The sequence below is a fragment of the Gigantopelta aegis genome, chromosome 1 (assembly GCF_016097555.1).
Source record: "Gigantopelta aegis isolate Gae_Host chromosome 1, Gae_host_genome, whole genome shotgun sequence".
In the NCBI taxonomy this organism is placed as follows: Eukaryota; Metazoa; Mollusca; class Gastropoda; order Neomphalida; family Peltospiridae; genus Gigantopelta; species Gigantopelta aegis.
The window spans coordinates 40,403,015-40,425,998 of record NC_054699.1 but is presented as its reverse complement, the minus strand read 5'-3'; the positions used below and the strand labels follow the sequence as shown (position 1 = coordinate 40,425,998).

At 35.5% G+C, this 22,984-nt stretch overlaps 1 protein-coding gene across 1 annotated transcript in view; it reads left to right on the top strand.

Annotated features, from left to right (window-relative positions):
- LOC121374984 overlaps nt 1-22,984 on the top strand; it is a 91,659-nt gene that overhangs the window by 6,000 nt on the left and 62,675 nt on the right. Inside the window, exons 5-9 of the mRNA XM_041502165.1 lie at nt 1,005-1,096; nt 18,795-18,930; nt 19,590-19,689; nt 20,629-20,717; nt 22,860-22,959. Coding sequence (XP_041358099.1) covers nt 1,005-1,096; nt 18,795-18,930; nt 19,590-19,689; nt 20,629-20,717; nt 22,860-22,959 — 517 coding nt within the window. The remainder of the gene's footprint in view (nt 1-1,004; nt 1,097-18,794; nt 18,931-19,589; nt 19,690-20,628; nt 20,718-22,859; nt 22,960-22,984) is intronic.

Sequence of the window (22,984 nt, the reverse complement as noted above, 5' to 3'; positions counted from 1 at the left end):
CGTATTGCTCATACTTCGTTTCATTTGCTACAAGTTACAGCCAATCAGATCAGGTGATGCATATTTAATTTTATTTGATACAAATGCTATTTATTAATTTAAATTGGCTGGCAGTCTTGTCGATTTAGTTGAGTCGTTTGGGTTCGAGTAAACACCATCTTTTGAGGCCATGATCCTTGTTTTTGAGATATGCTTAATATTAATATGTCTCTCTCTCTCTCTCTCTCTCTCTCTCTCTCTCTCTCTCTCTCTCTCTCTCTCTCTCTCTCTCTCTCTCTCTCTCTCTCTCTCTCTCTCTCTCTCTCTCTCTCTCTCTGTCTCACTGTCTGTCTGTCTCTCTCTCTCTCTCTCTCTCTCTCTCTCTCTATCTCTATCTCTATCTCTATCTCTCCCTCCCTCCCTCCCTCCCTCCCTCCCTCCCTCCCTCTCTCTCTCTCTCTCTGTCTGTCTGTCTGTCTCACTGTCTGTCTCTGTCTCTGTCTCTGTCTCTCTATCTCTATCTCTATCTCTATCTCTATCTCTCCCTCCCTCCATCCCTCCCTCCCTCCCTCCCTCCCCTCTCTCTCTCTCTCTCTCTCTCTCTCTCTCTCTCTCTCTCTCTCTCTCTCTCTCTCTCTCTCTCTCTCTCTCTCTCTCTCTCTATTTCTCTCTCTGTCTGTTTCTGTCTCAGTTTTCTACTCACTATACCCACACCTCCTCTTTCTCTTTCCCTTCTCTTTTTCTTCCTCTTTGTTCATCTATGTAAGTCGGTAGTATTTAAACATGTATCTGCTTGTAAAATGTAGGGAGAGGTCTTAATATAGGTTACGCCTGTTGACCAATCCCAATATGCTTTAACAAAATAAATATTGTTTAAACAAAATAACCATAATATTATTAATAGGAGAGGTCTTAATATTGGTTAAGCCTGTTGACCAATCCCAATATGCTTTAACAAAATAAATATTGTTTAAACCAAATAACCATAATATTATTAATATTATATATTGCTATTTTCTGTTCAGATACCTTGCCGTTGAGCGTCAGAGGCTGCAGGACGCGCGTGAACGACTGCGAGAGAAGCGCTACAACCTGCTGTACGCCCCATCGCCCGTCGGTAAGGAGACGCAGAAAGCGTGGGGTTATAAATACGATATCTACACCCCTCTGGTGTACAACTCCATCACCAACACGCTGTCTCCGCGCTACTGTGAGTGTTGTAACCCCTTCCTCCCGGAGGTGTCATGGGCCTGCCGACACCCCTATAGGTACAGGCCGAGGAAGGTTTGTTGGGAGAAAACTAATCTCTATGTTCCACGACGTTTGTACCAAAGTGGTCTCTGGTACTAGTTTTGTTTTAATTTTTTTGGTTCAGATAGCATTATTTCGAGACATTTTACACTGGCTGTGTCAAGTGCCATATTTTTTACTGGGAGAAGACTAATTTGCATGTTTGTCGATTTTTGTACCAAAGTGGTCTCTGATATTAGTTTAAATTTTTTTGTTCGGATAGCAGTATTTCGAGACATTTTACACTGGCTGTGCTAAGTGCCATATTTTTTACTGGGAGAAGACTAATTTGCATGTTCGTCGACGCTTGTACCAAAGTGGTCTGGTATTAGTTTTGTTTTAATTTCTTTGTTCAGAAAGCATTATTTTGAGAACTTTTACAGTGGCTGTATTAAGTGCCATATTTTTTGCTGGGAAAAACCTAATTTGCATGTTCATCGACGTTTGTACCAAAGTGGTCTCTGGTATTAGTTTTGTTTTAAATTTTTTTTATTCAGATAGCATTATTTCGAGTTGTGTTGTTTTTACACTGGCTGTGATTATTCTGCATAGGACAAAGACGTAACGCCCATTACGCACAGTATGCACGTGCGTAATGCAAAAAACATCCGGAAATAGGTTGAGGCTGTCTGTAATTGTTCTATAAAATATCCTCTTCTCTTTTTCAATAATTAAGTCTCCCCAATAAAGCGGTGTGCGTAATGCTAACATTTGTCTGGCTGCGTCCCTGGTAGGTTTTAAAAAGTATATTATATTACAGTCAAAATTAAGTGCCATATTTGGATTATTTTATATTTATTTGTGATAAATGACTACAAATTAATTGATCCGACACATACTTTTGAACAGATAAATCAGGTATATTGAAAGTGTAATTTTACACTGGCTGTATTAAGTGCCATATTTTTTATATGTTGTGTAAACAGGTGTCTTCAATATGACTAAATTCCTGTTGTATTACCTCAGAACAAATTTTACTACAAGTTCACTGGATAGGGCTGTCAAATAGGTGAGGCCAGCCAGTGCACTGCAGCTGGTGTATCAAAGGCTGTGGTATGTGCTGTTCTGTCTGTGGGATGATGCTTATAAAAAATCCCTTGCTACTAATGAAACAAATGTAGCAGATTTCCTCTCTAAAACTACAAGTGTATATGTCAAAATTAACAAATGTTTGACATTGAATTAGTGATAATTATTAAACCAATATGCTCTAGTGATTTTGTTAAACAGAACAAACTTTTAACTTGAACACACATGAGTTGCACGAAAATAGAACATATGTTGGCAACATGAGCCTGGCATAATTTAGTATTCGCCTCGGTCATTTTCCAGTGGAATAAATTCCTATTTAATTAGTAAAATAAAATATTAGTTATATTTGTTTTATGGGTATATAGCTGAAGGTATAGTGTTGACATTACAAAGCAAAAGTTAAATTAATTTGGGCAGGAAACAGCCATTTTGCAACTTTGATATAAAGAAAGAAAAAAATGTTGTATTTAACGACGCACTCAACACATTTTATTTACGGTTATATGGCGTCAGACATATGGTTAAGGACCACACAGATATTGAGAGAGGAAACCCACTGTCGCCACTTCATGGGCTACTCTTTTCGATTAGCAGCAAGGGATCTTTTATATGCATCACCCCACAGACATGATAGTACATACCACTGCCTTTGATATACCAGTCGTGGTGCACTGGCTGGAACGAGAAATAGCCCAATGGGCTCACTGACAGGGATCGATCCCACACCGACCGCACATCGAGCGAGCGCTGTACCACTGGGCTACTTCCTGCCCACTCTTTGATATAACACCTGTAATTGGTTTAAACTAATCTTTATTTCTGTTTATATATTAACAGATGGGATTGGTCAGCAGGCATAGCCAATATAAAAACCTTTCCCAATATTATACAAGTGCAGTAATAACTGGTCATCATGCACATGTTGAGAAAAATACAAGATGTGCATTTAGCGTTGAAAAAAGTAAAACTATTATAATTTTTAACCTGTCAAAATATAAATATTTGTATGTAGATCAGAATAGAGAAACAAGAGGAATAAAGAAAGGAGAAGGTGAACGGTTTTATCAGCAATGAAATGTTGGATTGCTTTGAAAATATGACTTATTTTCTTCCAGTGTTAAGTTGGGATCACCATATATTAAAGGCATACTGTCATGGATTTAAGGACCTTATTTCTCTAAAAATGGATAATTAATAAAAATTACATTAATTGTTGGAAACCAAATCTAGCTATTGCATCACCATAACTGAACCATGATGGACTAAAATCCATGTCAACCTTCTCGGCAATTTTTGTTTTTGAATTATGGACCATTGCCATAATTCAATTATTTTTACAAAATATCATTAATAAATGGAGTATGGTGGTTATGACGATGGTTGAATAAAGTACATTTAGGGACAAATCAAATTATTTTTGTTAGGTAATACTTTGTTAGACCATTAAATAGGTCAGTGGTCTGTAAAAATATGCCTTTAATGTGTTGATATTTAAATTTATATGATTTCACCTAAATAAGTAGGTCTGGCACTTGTATAGGGGGCAAAATAACAATAAATGTTTCGAATCTTCAGAATGGCCACAGGTACAATACGGATTTTCTCCAACGAAGTGTGTAGATTTGTGGACATTTAGATCACTTATTCCTAATCGAAATCTGCAGTGCAGTATTTGTAGCTTTCTTTCGCCCTCATAAAATTTTGGCAGAAAGCAGCCAATGTGTAGCTTTGAGGTAGCATCTGTAAATTACACAATTCTTGTAACCTGGTTATTAATCATCAGATTCATAAGTGTACGAGACAGAGGGCAGGTGGGTTGGGGGTGGGGGCAACTGCCTCCCTAGTGTTGGAACAAAACCTAAAATTCTGACAAAATGTGCTAACCTGAGACTTTTTTACCATGTATTTCCATCATTCTACCAGTGGTAATGCGCCCGCTCAATGCGTTTTCGGTCTGGGGCTATTTCTCATCCAGCCAGTGCACCACGACTGGTATATCAAAGGCTGTGGTGTGTGCTATCCTGTCTGTGGGATGGAGCATATAAAATATTCCTTGCTAGTAACTGAAAAAAGTAGCTGGTTTCCTCTCTAAGACTGTATGTAAAAATTACCAAATGTTTGACATCCAATTAGCGATAATTATTAAAGCGGCATTCCCTGGAATATTTTTATTATTTAAGCATATAGAAGAGAAAATCCCATTAGATTTGGTGCATATAAGACGCTGCACTCCGAATTGGTTTCACTACACTGGCTTTTCCAAGTTAAAAATAAACCCACTATTTTGAAAGTGGGACACTTTTGCCGGGCTCCCTCTGGGCTAAAAGTAGTACGGTTCGGCTATTGTTGCATTACAAAAACCGAGCGGATTCTAGCAGTCAATTCCTAGCAGCCAATTACGCTAGCAGCCAATTTCAGCAGACACTCATGTTAACGTTCTAAACATCGGACTCGTACGCCTTTCGATTGTTACCTGTATTTCACTTTTAAACACACTGTTATGCTAATTTTTAGTATTCACTACAACTTAAGAATTTTAGAGTTTTAAAGAGTATCTTTATATAAAAACAACACAAAAACAAAATAACAACCAAGACTCATTTTCACAGTCTTATTGTTACTAATATCCATATAAATACAACTTAACCGTTTTATTAAGCACTTTTATAATATGTGAAGCATCACTTTAAAAATCCTTCTGTACTACGGTAATATAGGATGTCCAACTAGTTTTGTATAGACCACACTACATTACATATTATAAAAGGCGTATGAGTCCGGTGTTTAGAACGTCGCCATGCGTGTGCTGAAATTGGCTGCTAGCGTAATTGGCTGCTAGGAAGTGGCTGCTAGAATCCGCTCGGTATTACAAAATGGCGAGAATTGTTCTAACTGGCTAGTAAGCATTTGACGATATGCGTTAATGACGACAACTCGCGAGTTAATTAAAAGTGCAGTTATGCTTAAAACCTGATTGTATACGATTGAAACCAGACACTGCAGCTTTAAATCAATGTGTTCTAGTGGTGTCGTTAAGCAAAACAAACTTCTTCTCTCCAATGTTCTGGAAGAGGTGGAACGTAGCCCAGTGGTAACTGCAAGAGAACCACAGATGACCGTTTCATAAGCTGTGTTCCATACCATAACAGGGCTCGAACTTAACGACGGCACTGACAGCAAACGCCGTCATTGAGATATATATTGTCGTAGGTCAGGAGCACTTTCTGCCGTCGGTAAAGCTCCTGAACGACTGAAAAATGTACACACCTCATGTACATCATCTGCCAGTGTACCGGCCTCGGTGGCATCTTGGTTAGGCCATCGGTCTACAGGCTGGTAGGTACTGGGTTCAGATCCCAGTCGAGTCATGGGATTTTTAAGCCAGATACCGACTCCAAACCCTGAGTGAGTGCTCCGCAAGGCTCAATGGATAGGTGTAAACCACTTGCACCGACCAGTGATCCATAACTGGTTCAACAAAGGCCATGGTTTGTGCTATCCTGCCTGTGGGAAGTGCAAATAAAAGATCCCTTGCTGCTAATCAGAAAGAGTAGCCCATGTAGTGGCGACAGCGGGTTTCCTCTCAAAATCTGTGTGGTCCTTAACCATATGTCTGACGCCATATAACCGTAATTAAAATGTGTTGAGTGTATCATTAAATAAAACATTTCTTTCTTTCATCTGCCAGTGTATAACATTTTTACATACAGCAAAATAACCTTTCATGCAGTCATGTTTATTTGCTGCTAATGTCACTTTTTTAAAAATTGATGTAGACAGGGTAAAAGTCGCCATTTAACCCATGGCAATTCTTTTTTTTTAAATCGCTGTGGGAGACGAATTCCTAAGCTAGTACATGCAGGATTGTTGTTTAGTAGCAGTTACAGCTTTTGTACGTAATTGGAAAATGGTCAGTGTTTAGTGTTGACATTTTGCCTGTTAACTGTTCGGCTGCATCATTATGTAATTAACTGTCACAGATGTTGTTTTCTAACGTGAAGTTGACATTCTGCATGAGGTACAGTTACCAGTTTCGTTTCATGTTGGGTCTGAATGTTTTAGGCTGCCCATATTCTTTCGTGCTATCCACCATCCATTGAAATTACAGATTATACGTATAAATACATTTGTTTGGCCGTTGGAAGAAGTAATAAATTTATATGTAAGAAATTAGTAATAGTTGACTGCAATTAAAGTTGTGTGTACAGTTTACAAAAACATGCTGTATTAAGCTTGAGATTATATGATAAAGAGATTATTACCCTCGTGTGTTTCGATGTCGTCAATATCATATATTAGGAATACAAATAATGTATTATGCTTGCCAGAGGCTCGCATAATACAATTTGTATTCCTAATATATGATATTGATGATACCGAAACACAGAGGGTAATTAACCTCTATTTATATTCGCCAAATATTCAGCTTCATGCAATTCAGATTAAATTTTGATTGATGACAGCTTAATAAACCCTAGTGTACACATGTAACCATAGTTACGATATTATTGTAAACCAAATTGTAGCATTTCTAGTTGATGCAATTATTATATTTATGGTTTTATAAATAATTTTTTTAATATTTTTAAAAACTTTGTTCAGTAAATAGTTTTTGCAATTTTGCGATATACACACATGTATGTCTATTTTAAATAATAACTGTTATACACAGTCATGATGTATTTTGTTACGATATTCTTCTTTGATGTTTAACAACTTTGTTGTAGATTTTTACCTATGCAAATTCTTTATTGTTATATGATACTGTTTTTATTCATAGTAATTGTTGGACTTTATAATACTTATACAGATGAGATTGACTTGTTGTTTGATGACGTTTAATACAAATAACAGTATTTATTCTTTAGTTTGGTGAATTACCAAGTTAAAATGTTTAAAGGGACATTCCTGAGTTTGCTGCATTGTAAAATGTTTCCGACTAATAAAATATTCTACAATTAAACTTATATATATTAAATATATTTTTTTGTTTAGAATATCAGTGTCTATATATTCAATGTGTTTCTGGTCTTAATATTTGTAAGAAGCCCAAACTGGATTTTGTCTTCAAATAATTTCGTATGTATGAAAAAAAATATTTTAGGAAATAAAATGAAATTTACGCTAGTATAAACATTAGAACGATCAGAAACACATTTAATATACAGCCACTAATATTTTATGCAGAAAAATATATTTGATATGTAATTACAATCGTTAAAAAGTATCTGTTAGTCGATAACATCTTAAAAATTGCAGCAAAATCAGGAATGTCCCTTTAATATGTCTAAACATTTTCAAACAGAATTCAGGGTTTCAGTCAGAGGGGTATATGGAGGGTAAAATTACATAGGCTATACAGTGAAACCCCTCTAAACCGGACACTTTCTATACCAAGTCAAATGTCCGGTGTTAAGAGGTATCTGGTTTAGAGAGGTGAAGTTCTGTACCGATTTTTAAAAAAGGACTGTGATAAATGTCCGGTTATGAGGGAATTCCAGTTTACAGAGGGTCCGGTTTAGAGAGGTTTTACTGTATTAAGAGAACTGCATGTTTAAAATTTGTCAAAGTACATGTAACACACTGTCTAATTTTAAGACATTTCAAACCCATAACTTCCTAGTAGGGGCACTTATCATCTGTTATCATCTGTTATCATCTGGTTTGTTTTTATTACATACCCTCTCAGTGTTTCTGCATAAGGGTAAAATGGGTATGGCGCCATACCCAACATTTTTTTTTTTTTTTTTTTTTTTTTTTTTTTAAGTTAACCTTTTGACAAAATTAATTACTCTATGATATTGCTGTATGATTTTCTTAACCCTCACACTAAATGTAACCCATTTTCTTTCAGTGGAGGCCCCCCATACCACCTGTTGACTGTGGTTGCATTCAATTACATATAGCGCCATATCCAAAATTTTCTTTCTGGCAGAAACACTGCCTTAAATTATTTTCTGACAGAAAGCCTGGTATTTACCAAATTTCTCACATTATATTTCTACATTTAAACACCGCAGTGTTTTCGGTTTCTTCGTCCATTGCTATTTCCGTCTTCTAAACTACGTCTACAGCTGTTATTACGGTAGGTGTCTTACACATGGTTATATATCTCGTTCCAGCCAGTGCAGCACAAATGGTATATGAAAGGCAGAGGTATGTGCTATCCTGTCTGTGTGATGGTGCATATGAAAGATCCTTTGCTACTAATGAAAAAGTGTAGCAGATTTCCTCTCTAAAACTACATGTATATTTAAAAATTAACAAATGTTTGATATCGAATTAGGAATAATTATTAAATCGGTGTGCTCTAATGTAAATTGTAGCAGGTTTCCTCTCTTATGACTGTGTCAAAATTACCATATATTTGACATCCAATAGCCAATGATTAATAAATCAATGTGCTCTAGTGGTGTCGTTAAACAAAACAATGTTGTCTGGGGTTTTTTCGGGTTTTTTTATACACATGGTTACTGGAACACTTGGTCTACATAATACTTACAGGATATTAAACAAGCTTCCATTTCGTATCATGTTTATGTCCCGAGTGAAATAATTTTCAATTGTCATGAGCTTCAGTGAATAACAGTGAAAATTATTTCACGAGGGACATAAACATGATACGAAATGGTTTCGAGTTTTATATTTTGTTTATTACCCATAATCAATCTTAATTTATATCACTCGACTCGTTTGGTTGACATTGTAAGGTTGTAATGCGCCAATCGATGATGTTGCACAATGTTACGTCCCACTTGGCGTTCTAGTGAGACGTATCACTTTGATATTTACCAAAATAATTTTAAACCATATGGGCAATAAAACAGGACACCTACCACTGTCGCATAGGTTACTTTTGACAGCAAGGTGTCTTTTATATACACTTTCCCACAGACGGGACAGCACATGTCATGATCTTTGATACACAAGTCATGGGGCACAGGTTGTGATGTTGGTCATTCTACTTTTCTATTAAACAAATTGCTAAGTAATTGCAAGACACTTCGTACAGAGGTTGGATGTTATTTTTGGCAATTTCTTTTAAAAACTTAACATTTTGGCTAGTCTGTAAGTTTATTTAAGTATCTAAAATAGTAGGTCACATATTCATATTAGAATAAAACAAGGTTTTTGTCCAGGCCAGTATTTATAAAGATTTTTAAGTGCCTACTTTAAGAATTCTTATATACTGTAAATCAGGAAATGTTAGTGAATTTAGTGAGGTCATATAAGCTGCTAATATTTAATGACGCTAAATTTAAAGAGACATACAACAGACTGTTCCAAAAAAATTTGCGATTGTTTTGTCTATGATTAACTGAACTCGCAACAATGATTACATACAACTGATTAAACCAAAAGGCTAGCAAACAACAATAGTTAGTTAGCATGTACATTACTGCAATTTTCTACTAAATTCAAGATGCCTGTATATAAGGTGTTTAATGTCAAGATTTGTTAAAAACTTTATTTTAGCTGATCCTAAAACTTATAAACTAATATATCACTTATTTGGATTTTGATAAATTTTAAAATCAATAATATTTTATGATTTACTGTGTAAAAAATTCTTAGAATTCTAAGAGTTGCTACTAAATATACATGTACGAATTTTTAAAATATTTTTTTAGAATCCGTAAGAGTTTTTCTTAAATTTCACGATTAATCTGAGCGCCTTTCTGATGTTAAATATAGACGGGATTTCCCATAACTATGAAGGGAATTTCATCTGAAAATTTTCTCAAAGTACTGTTTATGACTTAATTGAAAGTTTGTCTCCGATGAATTTTAAAAGTTATTTTAACAATATTTTTCCAGTATTTTTTACCATGTTAAGAATTTTTAAAAAATATCTTCTAGTCTTGTCTAATTATTAGGACGAAACAAACAGTGTATGACTCAAGTTGACATAATGTTTTGTGATTTACAGTTTTAGAGGGAGAGAAAAAAAATAAGAAAAAAATTGTATATTAATAATATTATTGTTATTGTTATTTTGTATTACATTTTTACTTTATAGCTTTTATTTACACTTTGTTTTAGTAATAAATTCACTTTAAAAAAGAAAAGAAAATGTGTTTTGTCATTCCTTTATGGACGTGCTGGTCAGTTTCAAAATTAGCTTGTAAATCACAAAACGTATGCCAACTATAGGGGCTGTGCAAGTTTATACAATTTGTGACTGTTATTTGTCAATAAATTCACAATAAATTCACAAAAAATTACAAACTATTCTTATAAAAATTGAGGTTCTTTGAATGAACTGCAAGTCGGTATTGGTCATTAATTAAAATTGTATAATAATTGTTTTTTACTAACAGAATGAACATTGTATTTATAATCAAAGATAATGATAATAGTGTAAGAAAGTTAATACATGTAACACTCATAGCCTTAAAGGGACGTTCCCGAGTTTGCTGCATTGTAAGATGTTTCTCTTAAAGGGACGTTCCCGAGTTTGCTGCATTGTAAGATGTTTCTCTTAAAGGGACGTTCCCGAGTTTGCTGCATTGTAAGATGTTTCTCTTAAAGGGACGTTCCCGAGTTTGCTGCATTGTAAGATGTTTCTCTTAAAGGGACGTTGAGTTTGCTGCATTGTAAGATGTTTCTCTTAAAGGGACGTTCCCGAGTTTGCTGCATTGTAAGATGTTTCTCTTAAAGGGACGTTCCTGAGTTTGCTGCATTGTAAGATGTTTCTCTTAAAGGGACATTCCTGAATTTGCTGCATTGTAAGATGTTTCCGACTAATAAAATAATTCTACAATTAAACTTACATATTAAATATATTTTCTTGTTTAGAATATCAGTGTCTCTATATTCAGTGTGTTTCTGCTCGTCTTAAAATTTGTAAGAAGCCCAAACTGGATTTTGTCTTCAAATAATTTCGTACATACGAAAAAATCTTTTTTAGGAAATAAAATGAAATTTAACCTAGTACAAATATTAAAAATGATTAGAAACACGTTTAATATACAGCCACTAATATTTTATGCAAAAAAACATATTTAGTATGTAATTACAGTCGTCAAAAAGTCTCTTGTTAGTCGATAGCATCTTTAAAATTGCAGCAAACCCAGGAATGTCCCTTTAAGTAGAACTAAACAGCTTGTCTTTAATATTGTCACGTGTAAGTGGAACAGAACTGGATTCTATAACACACACACACATCAGAACAGGGGCAATCAATATTACACTGCACAGTACACAAAGTTAAATGAAGGTACATGTTCATGGATGGTTGGATGGATTAATGGATGAATAAATGGATGAATGGGTGGGTCAGTGGGTTGGTTTTTGATGGATGGATGGATGGATGAATGGGTGGGTCAGTGGGTTGGTTTTTGATGGATGGATGAATGGGTGGGTCGGTGGGTTGGTTTTTGATGGACGGATGGATGAATGGGTGGGTCAGTGGGTTGGTTTTTGATGGATGGATGAATGGGTGGGTCAGTAGGTTGGTTTTTGATGAATGGGTGGGTCAGTGGGTTGGTTTTTGATGGATGAATGGGTGGGTCGGTGGGTTGGTTTTTGATGGACGGATGGATGAATGGGTGGGTCAGTAGGTTGGTTTTTGATGAATGGATGAATGGGTGGGTCGGTGGGTTGGTTTTTGATGGATGAATGGGTGGGTCAGTGGGTTGGTTTTTGATGGATGGATGAATGGATGAATGGGTGGGTCAGTGGGTTGGTTTTTGATGGATGAATGGGTGGGTCGGTGGGTTAGTTTTTGATGGATGGATGGATGGATGGATAGATCTAAGGATGGATGGATGGGTGGCTATTTCTTGCTCCAGCCAGTGCACCACGACTGGTATATCAAAGGTCATGGTATGTGTTATCCTGTCTGTGGGATGGTGTATATTAAAGATCCCTTGCTGCTAATCAAATCAAAAAGAGTAGCCCATGAAGTGGCGACAGCAGCTTTCTTCTCTCAATATCTGTGTGGTCCTTAACCATATGTCGGACGCCATATAACCATAAATAAAATGTGTTGAGTGCGTCATTAAATAAACCATTTCCTTGTCATAGGTGCATGCACTAATGTATGTACACAGAAGTATTTGAGACAATAATTGCTATGCATTAACAAAAACACCTGATGACTAACTGACTGACTGAATAAATGAACAAATTAGTGATGAATGAATGAATGAATGAATAGAAGAAAGAAAGAATGAATGAATAAACAAATTAGTGATGAATGAATGAATGGAAGAAAGAAAGAAAGAAAGAAAGAAAGAATGAATGAATGAATGAACAAATTAGTGATGAATGAATGAATGAATGAATAAATGGAAGAAAGAAAAAGAAGGAATGAAAGAAATGAATGAACAAATGGATGAATGGAAGAACAAATTAGTGATGAATGAATGAATGAATGAATGAATAAATGGAAGAAAGAAAGAATGAATGAAAGAAATGAATGAACAAATGGATGAATGGAAGAACAAATTAGTGAATGATTGGACAAGAATGAATGCATATAATTGTGTGAATGAATGAAAGAATAATAAGAATGAATGCATATAATTGTGTGAATGAATGAAAGAATAAGAATGAATGCATATAATTATGTGAATGAATGAAAGAACAAAGTTAGTTTTGTTTAACAGCACCACTAGAGCACATTGATTTATTAATCATCTGCTATTGGATGTCAAACATCCCACAGACAGGATAACACATACCACAACCTTTGGTATACCAGTCGTGATGTACTGGCTGGGACGAGAAATAGCCCAATGGGCCCACAAACGGGGAAGTGAATGAACAAACAAACAAACAAATGAATGAATGCCCAGTATAAATAGAACCAGATTCTAAGTGATAACAAAGGTACATTGTACTTGTGTATGAATGAGTGTGCCGAATAAATACATTCCCTGTAGGTTCTGAGTTGTGCCAGTGTAACCGAGTAGAAAGTAAATACGTGTACATAATGCTGGCATTCACCGTAAATGTATGCAGTAACTATAGAATATTTATAATATTGACCCACTCTCACAACAGTACACGGTATGTGTTGTGTTCGTCGCCTAGCCATGTTTGTATGCAGATGTACTATTGTATGCAAGGCATAACATATTTATGCGTTGAGTGTGTTTTTGTACGAGTTTTTCATGGGTCGTATTATGATAATAATAATAATGATGAATGGCATTGTCGTCTGTACGTCCATAAAATTAACGTTTCATTTCTTGGGAATATCTTTCAAATCGATTGATATAGGATCATCAAACCTTGTATGCAAATGCAACTTGGGATGGCAGTGGGTTTTATACATAACTAGGTCACTGTGACCTACATGCACTTTTCACACATTGAACATTGAAGGAAATCCTTGTTCGAGACATATTATCTTCCTTATCAATTCATGTAGGATTATCAAACCTTGTATACAGATACAACTTGTGATGAAAGTGGGTTGTGGACATAACTAGGTCACTGTGACCTACTTTTCACGCATTACTGAACATTACAGAAAATCTTGTCTGGGCCACATCTTCCTTATCAGTTCATATATGATCATCAAACCTTGTTTGCAAGTACAACTTGGGATGGTGGTGGGTTCTATACATAACTAGGTTACTGTGACCTACTTTTCATGCTTTGAACATTAAAGGAAATCCTTGTCCGTTCCAAAACTTCCTTATCAATTCATATAGGATCATCAAGCCTTGTATGCAAGTATAACTTGGGATGGCAGTGGGTTATGTACATAACTAGGTCACTGTGACCTACTTTTCATGGATTACTGAACATTAAGGGAAATCTTTGTCCAGGACATATCTTCCTTTTCAATTGATATAGGTTTATCAAACCTTATATGCAAGCACAACATGGGATGGCAGTGGGTTATGTACATAACTAGGTCACTGTGACTTACTTTTCACGCATTACTGCACAATCCTTGTCGGGCCATATCTTCCTAATTATCAGTTGATATAGTATCATTAAACCTTGCATGAATATGTACAACAACTTGGGATGTTGGTGTGTCGCGTACAGTAACTAGGTCACTGTGACGTACTTTCTATGCATCACTGAAAATCCTTATCCGGGCCATAATCTTACGTGTTAAATCATAATCATAATACAGTCAAACCTGTCCTAGCGGCCACCTGTATTCAGCGGTCGCCTGCTTTAAGCGGCCACTTTTTTCCCCGCCCAAACGATTTATAATGTAAATGCACCTGTAATAAGCGGTCACCTGTGTTATGCAGCCAGCGGCCACCCAAATCAGATCCCAAATTGCTAAAATAAGTGGCCACATGAAATGTTTCCTATTATATAAAAGGGATATTTAACAACAGTGATAAGGTGCAGCAAATAACCTATCTTCACACCTTCAGGAATACTAGTACCCATTCAGTCCCGACATCTTTACTGTGTATCAATTAAGAAAGTATGACTATGGAAAGCATCTAATTGCCTCTGGGCAGGCTACGCTTGACATTTGTAGATTCACTTACTATGACAATACACCGCATGAAGTAGAAATTAAATAATTAAATGGAAAGGGAAAACAAACTTGTTGAGAAGGGTTAATTTAATACATTCCAGTTGCAGTTTTTCCTGAAGGAGGCGACATGTCAAAAGTTTATTTATAGTAAACTGTGATGCGCACATCCATTAATTAGCGGTAAAAATGCGAAAACAAGAAATAACAACATATGTTTAAAGACTATATGTCACAACCTGTAATCAGCGGCCACCTGTCTTAAGTGGCCACTTTTATCTACTCCCTTGTGTGACCGCTTACGACAGGTTTGACTGTACATTGAACAATCTGTCTGCTTCTCCATCAAAGGGTTGAATCATGTACCTCACTAGTCATCTTGTTTTGTGTGTGTGTCTGTAAGGTTCTCCTGTCCCCCCCCCACCCCCCCCCCCCCCCCCACCCCCACCCCCCGATTCCAGCCATTTGCTGCATGCTGTATTTCAAGGGCTGTGGTTTGTGCTATCCTGTGTGGAAAAATACATATGAAAGATCCATTACTTTTTTTTTTTTTTAAAGTAGGCAACACATATGAAGCGAGCACTTTACCACTAGGCCCCATGGTACATGTATGTACATATCTGATGCCATACAACCGTAAATAAAATGTGTTGAGTGCATCGCTTTGTATGTGCATGGTACCGGTAATAGCAAGTGTCGGTATCTATAAAAGACTTCATAAGAGGCTTATTCCAGGAACTATATCACACCAATGGTCAGTGGTTGGGTGCAGACAATTTTTAAATAAGTCCATCACCCACAAAACCTTCTCTTCCTGTTCTTCATGGCATCAATTAAAGCGACATACCCTAGTTTATAAACACTAAGGAATATTTTTGACTATTAGAGCCCTTTTTTGATAACTGAAATCATACTTTACTTAGATTTTATTGTTGAGATTATCCATTTCTGTACATTCGAAGTGTTTTGGCCATCCTGGTGTTTTTAATATCTTAAAATGCATTTCTCATATTTTTAAAAACGCACGTGCGTCTGAGAAGTAACAGTTATGGAGTAGAGGTTTGATCTATTTTTAGAGGGTATTTCACCATTTCAAAGTCACAGACTCACGTTGCACTCAATTGTAACTTTATCCAAATGTGTTACAGGGTTGTAGACTAACTAAACTTAGTGTTAATTTTCACGGGTTGAAACTAGGGTATGTCCCTTTAACTAAACTTAGTGTTGATTTTCACGGGTTGAAACTAGGGTCTGTCCCTTTAACTAAACTTAGTGTTGATTTTCACGGGTTGAAACTAGGGTCTGTCCCTTTAACTAAACTTAGTGTTGATTTTCACAGGTTGAAACTAGGGTCTGTCCCTTTAACTAAACTTAGTGTTGATTTTCACGAGTTGAAACTAGGGTCTGTCCCTTTAACTAAACTTAGTGTTGATTTTCACGAGTTGAAACTAGGGTCTGTCCCTTTAACTAAACTTAGTGTTGATTTTCACGGGTTGAAACTAGGGTCTGTCCCTTTAACTAAACTTAGTGTTGATTTTCACGAGTTGAAACTAGGGTCTGTCCCTTTAACTAAACTTAGTGTTGATTTTCACGAGTTGAAACTAGGGTCTGTCCCTTTAACTAAACTTAGTGTTGATTTTCACGGGTTGAAACTAGGGTCTGTCCCTTTAACTAAACTTAGTGTTGATTTTCACGGGTTGAAACTAGGGTCTGTCCCTTTAACTAAACTTAGTGTTGATTTTCACGGGTTGAAACTAGGGTCTGTCCCTTTAACACAATTAAATAATAATAAAATTATGTGATTATTACTATTATTTTTTTTTTTATGAAGACTGTTTCTGTTTCTTATTTATTAAATATCAAATTTATACCTTCATGTCACAAGTAAATATAATTATGTATGTAATATCAAATTAATATACATGCATGTATATATATTTTATTTTATTTTTTATTCTTATTATTAGTAAATTTGTTTGAGGAAATCAGTGTATTTTTTATACATGCATCCAAAGCTTGTTTTCCTTAAACATATTATTAGGTGTTTATATAAGCATTTAAAAAATTATTTTGTTTCATGCTAAGTTTGTAAATTTTGCCCAGTATGTTTCTTATCTATCTTGGGGGTGTGGGTGTGGGTGGGGGTGGGAAGTGATGTAGCCAGTGGTAAATCGCTTGCTTGATGCATGGTCAGTCTGGGATCGATCCCCATTGGTGGGACCATTGGGCTATTTCTCATTCCAGCCAGTGCATCACGACTGGTACATCAAAAGCCATGGTATGGTGCATATAAAAGACCCCTTGCTACTTATGGAAAAATGTAGTGGATATTCTCTCTAAGACTATACGACAAAAATACCAATTGTTTGACACCCAATAGCCGAAGATTAATAAATCAATGTGCTCTACTGGTGTCATTAAACAAAATAAACTTTAAAATAAGCTCAGGGCTTAAACTTAAGAAATTGTCACCCAGAGCTTTTTTTTTTAAATTGCAGCATGTGAAAAACTGTTCACCAATGGCAGTTTTGAGCCAGCTTAAAGCATTTGAAAAAAAGAAGTTACTTTTACAGCAAATTTGACTGAATTGTTATTTTGCTGTAGGATATTAAACAAGCTTCCATTTTGTATCATGTTTATGTTCCGAGTGAAATAATTTTCAGTTGTCACGAGCTTTAGCGAGTGACCACGAAAATTATTTCACGAGGGACATAAACATGATACGAAATGGTATGGAGTTTAATATACTATTGATTACCCATAATCAATCTTAATTTATATCATTTAACTTGTTTGTTTGAAGTTCTGGTAAGGTTGTAGTGTCAGTCGAAGATGTCGTCATGTGACGTCGATGTGTTACATCCCACTTTGACATGTACCAAGATATTTTTAACCATAATCGAAATAAATTTGTCTTGCCCAGTGGCGCAAAAGTGTCATCGGTGATGCTCCTGACCATGGCAATTTATATGCTAGTTCTGTTATCTAAATGTCATATTTCCCTATATTCTGCTGCTAGTAATTACCGTATATCTTCACCCATAGGTCAAGTTTTATTAGTCAAAATATTATTTTATAACTTAGGGGGTCAACTTATAAGGAGGTAGTGCGTGCTGTAACCTCACCATGGTGCAGGGGTGTAACATTCTCTTTGAGAATGGCCAATACAGCACAATTGAAATTTTGAGTAAAAGTCAGTATCTATTTGTGATATTTGTATTTTTGCACAGTTCTTTACATTGTGTTTTTTTAATTTAAATCTTGAATTTTTATATTGATGTTGGTCATCACTTTATTTGTTTGCATTACCATAGTTTGACACCCAATAGCCAATGCATTTTTCGTGCTGGGGTGTCGTTAAACATTCATTCATTCATTCATTATAAGGAGGTAAGAAAATTACATTAAAAATAATAGCATTTTGGGGAAGATATTGCAAGTTTTTATTGTTGAATTATCCCAATGTTTATACTCAAATGTGTTCATTTTACAATTTAATTTTTATAACATTATTTTTTTGGTTATAAAATGTGTCATGGAACGGCGAACTGATCTTATACGCTAACACAACCGTCCACTTAATTAATATTTATTGGTAATTTTTTATGGGTTGACTTATAAATGGGTCAATAAAAAAAAAGTTTTCTAAAAGCCATTAACGTTTGTTTTCTATATTTGGAAATACAGATTTTCTTTTCTCTCTGTCTAGCTGTTTAATTTCTCTTTTATTATATATTTATTCTGTCATTAATTTTATGTTCCAAATTTGACTGTTTCCATTAACAAGTAATTTTTATTGAATGCACTTTATATTTATGGATCTATTGTAAGATAATTATGTCAGGCCCAACCCTGACATTATCAATATATAAATATCTGGGGCAATAAATATTTTTCGGGGTTTGAAATAAGTGACTCGACTTATAGGCAGGGTCGAATTACAGGTGGAGATATACGGTACCAGTTTATGAATCTTTTTACCATGAAAACGATAAAACAAATTAATTCCATATGTTTTATTTCTGTTCAACAGATAGTGAATTTGGAGAAGTAACTCTTCCAGTAACTCCAGGGGAATCCAGTTTCCGCTCAGTTCGCTCCCCTGATTCGTATGTCAAGCAGCAGGTGGCGGACATGCCGTACGCAATTCATCGCATTTGGAAGCTAAGGTTCGTAGTGAAGGAAGATGTTTTTATTTATTCTGGTGGAACAGAATTTAGCTCAGTTGGTAGAGTATTTACCTGATGTGCTTGAGGTGAAACCATTGTTTTTTTCACCATTCCTACCATTGCCTCACAGTGTATATCAATGGCTATGGTATGTGCTGTCCTGTCTGTGGTAAATTGCATGTAAAAGATCCTTAATTACTAATGGAAAATATAATGAGTTACCCCTGAAGATTACAGGGCTGGGAGGTAGCTCAGTGGTTAAGCACTCGTCTGATGTGCAGTTGGTCTGGGATCGAACCCCGTTGGTGGGCCCATTGAGCTATTTCCCGTTCCAGCCAGTGCACCACAACTGGTATATCAAAGGCCGTGGTGTGTTGTATTATGTCTGTGGGATGGTGCTTATAAAAGATCCCTTTCTTCTAATGGAAAAATAAAGCAGGTTTCCTCTCTTAAGACTGTATATGTCAAAATTACCAAATATTTGACATCCAATAGCCGATAATTAAACTGTGGTCTGTGACTTTAAAGAAAATCCCCCAATAGTTTAGGATTTCTTATTGCTTGTAATGCAGATATATTTATTTTATTTTCAGAGAAACTAAATTAAAATGTGTTGAGTGTCGTTAAATAAAACATAATTAACTTTCTTTTTCTTTCAGAGAAGACGTTAATCGTGACTACCACACCAAGTTGAAGCCGTACAATGGAGAACTGGGTTTGGAATCATACGCCAACTCGCAGCTTGGTGACTATGTTATTGTAAGTTCTAGTTACATGGTTCTTTACAGAATATAGAAAATACTTTAAATGGGTTACCAAATAATGCTGAATACATAAGTCACAAATTTAGTGAGATAGTTTCAGTATGCAACATAACTTTATACAGTTTGTTGTACTTGTCTCGGTAGCGTCGTGATTAGGCCATCGGTCTACAGGCTGGTAGGTACTAGGTTCAGATCCCAGTCGAGGCATGATATTTTTAATCCAGATACCAAACCCTGAGTGAGTGCTCCGCAAGGCTCAATGGGTAGGTGTAAAACCACTTGCACCGACCAGTGATCGATAACTGCTTCAACAAAGGCCATGGTTTGTGCTGTCCTGCCTGTTGGAAGCGCAAATAAAAGATCCCTTGCTGCCTGTTGTAAAAGAGACAGCGGATTTCCTCTAAAAAAACAAGTGTCAGAATGACCATATGTTTGACGTCCAATAGCCAATGATAAGATAAAAAATCAATGTGCTCTAGTGGTGTCGTTAAATAAAACAAACTTTTCTTTATATAATAGGTTGTTTCTATTGATTTTGGGAGGCGGGACATAGCCCAGTGGTAAAGCGTTCGCTTGATGCATGGCTGGTCTGGGATCGATCCCCCGTCAGTGGACCCACTTGGCTATCTCTCGGTCCAGCCAGTGCATCACAACTGGTATATCAAAGGTCGTGGTTAAATGCTATCTTGTCTGTGTGATGATGCATATAAAAGATCCCTTGCTATTGATGTAAAAATGTAGCAGGTTTATAAAAGGTGATTGCTCCTGATTTTGGTTTAGGACGACAAGCTCTGATACTAAGCCTTAGTTGATGTGCCTCTCAACAGCTTGCTCTTATTAGACTAAAATAATTTACTTTGACCTTGGTTTTTGGTTTTTAAATATTTCAATTTTCCTTTGTTATATTTGCCACTTTAATTTTTAAACATTTCAGGTTCGAAAGCTGGTTGAAGACTTTGTGGATGATTTCCTTCTCCGTTGCATAGAGCCGGGCATTCACCATTATGAGCGAGACATGCAAAGGTGACAACGATAGATCTGTGTTGGTTCATTTAAGAGTAGATCTATGTTGGTCCATTTAAGTGTAGATCCATGTTGGTTCATTTAAGAGTAGATTCATGTTGGTTCATTTAAGAGTAGATCCATGTTGGTTCATTTAAGAGTAGATTCATGTTGGTTCATTTAAGAGTAGATCCATGTTGGTTCATTTAAGAGTAGATCCATGTTGGTTCATTTAAACAGTAGATCCATGTTGGTTCTTTTAAGAGTAGATCCATGTTGGTTCATTTCAGAGTAGATCCATGTTGGTTCATTTCAGAGTAGATCCATGTTGGTTCATTTAAGAATAGATCCATGTTGGTTCATTTAAGAGTAGATCCATGTTGGTGCTTTTAAGAGTAGATCCATGTTGGTTCTTTTAAGAGTAGATCCATGTTGGTTCTTTTAAGAGTAGATCCATGTTGGTTCTTTTAAGAGTAGGTCCATGTTGGTTCTTTTAAGAGTAGATCCATGTTGGTTCATTTAAGAATAGATCCATGTTGGTTCATTTAAGAATAGATCCATGTTTTTTTTCGTTTAAGAATTGATCCATGTTGGTTCATTTAAGAGTAGATCCATGTTGGTTCTTTTAAGAGTAGGTCCATGTTGGTTCTTTTAAGAGTAGATCCATGTTGGTTCTTTTAAGAGTAGATCCATGTTGGTTCTTTTAAGAGTAGGTCCATGTTAGTTCTTTTAAGAGTTGTCTGATATTTCTTTTAGGTTCATTGGGGTATGAACAACAAAAACAATAACAACAACAAAATAATAACATTCGCAAACTTTGTGAATATAATATTGAAGACTCTAATACAAACTACTTGATTTAGTGCAGTATTGAAGACTATAATACAAACTACTTGATTTAGTGCAATATTGAAGACTATAATACAAACTACTTGATTTAGTGCAATATTGAAGACTAATACAAACTATTTGCTTTAGTGCAATATTGAAGGCTCTAATACAGGCTATTTGATATAGTGCAATATTGAAGACTAATACGCACTATTTCATTTAGTGCAATATTGAAGGCTAATACAAACTACTTGATTTAGTGCAATATTGAAGACTAATACAAACTACTTGATTTAGTGCAATATTGAAGACTCTAATACACGCTATTTGATTTAGTGCAATATTGAAGGCTCTAATACAGGCTATTTGATTTAGTGCAATATTGAAGGCTCTAATACAGGCTATTTGATTTATTGCAATATTGAAGACTCTAATACAGGATATTTGATTTAGTGCAATATTGAAGACTCTAATACAAACTATTTGATTTAGTGCAATATTGAAGGCTCTAATACAGGCTATTTGATTTATTGCAATATTGAAGACTCTAATACAGGCTATTTGATTTAGTGCAGTATTGAAGACTCTAATACAGGATATTTGATTTAGTGCAATATTGAAGACTAATACGCACTATTTCATTTAGTGCAATATTGAAGACTAATACAAACTACTTGATTTAGTGCAATATTGAAGGCTAATACAAACTACTTGATTTAGTGCAATATTGAAGGCTAATACAAACTACTTGATTTAGTGCAATATTGAAGACTAATACAAACTACTTGATTTAGTGCAATATTGAAGACTCTAATACACGCTATTTGATTTAGTGCAATATTGAAGGCTCTAATACAGGCTATTTGATTTATTGCAATATTGAAGGCTCTAATACAGGCTATTTGATTTATTGCAATATTGAAGACTAATACAGGCTATTTGATTTAGTGCAATATTGAAGACTCTAATACAAACTACTTGATTTAGTGCAATATTGAAGGCTCTAATACACGCTATTTGATTTAGTGCAATATTGAAGGCTAATACAAACTACTTGATTTAGTGCAATATTGAAGACTCTAATACAAACTACTTGATTTAGTGCAGTATTGAAGACTCTAATACACACTATTTGATTTAGTGCAATATTGAAGACTAATACGCACTATTTCATTTAGTGCAATATTGAAGACTAATACAAACTACTTGATGTAATGCAATATTGAAGACTCTAATACAAACTATTTCATTTAGTGCAATATTGGAGACTCTAATACAAACTACTTGAATTACTGCAATATTGAAGGTTCTAATACACACTATTTGATTTAGTGCAATATTGAAGGCTAATGATGAAGATTGGGAAACGGCAGGTGAAGCTCTGGCAGAAAGAAGGGCAGTAACTCTAGTTGCTGAAGAGCTCTTGCTTGAAGTAAGTATACAAATAAAAATAAATG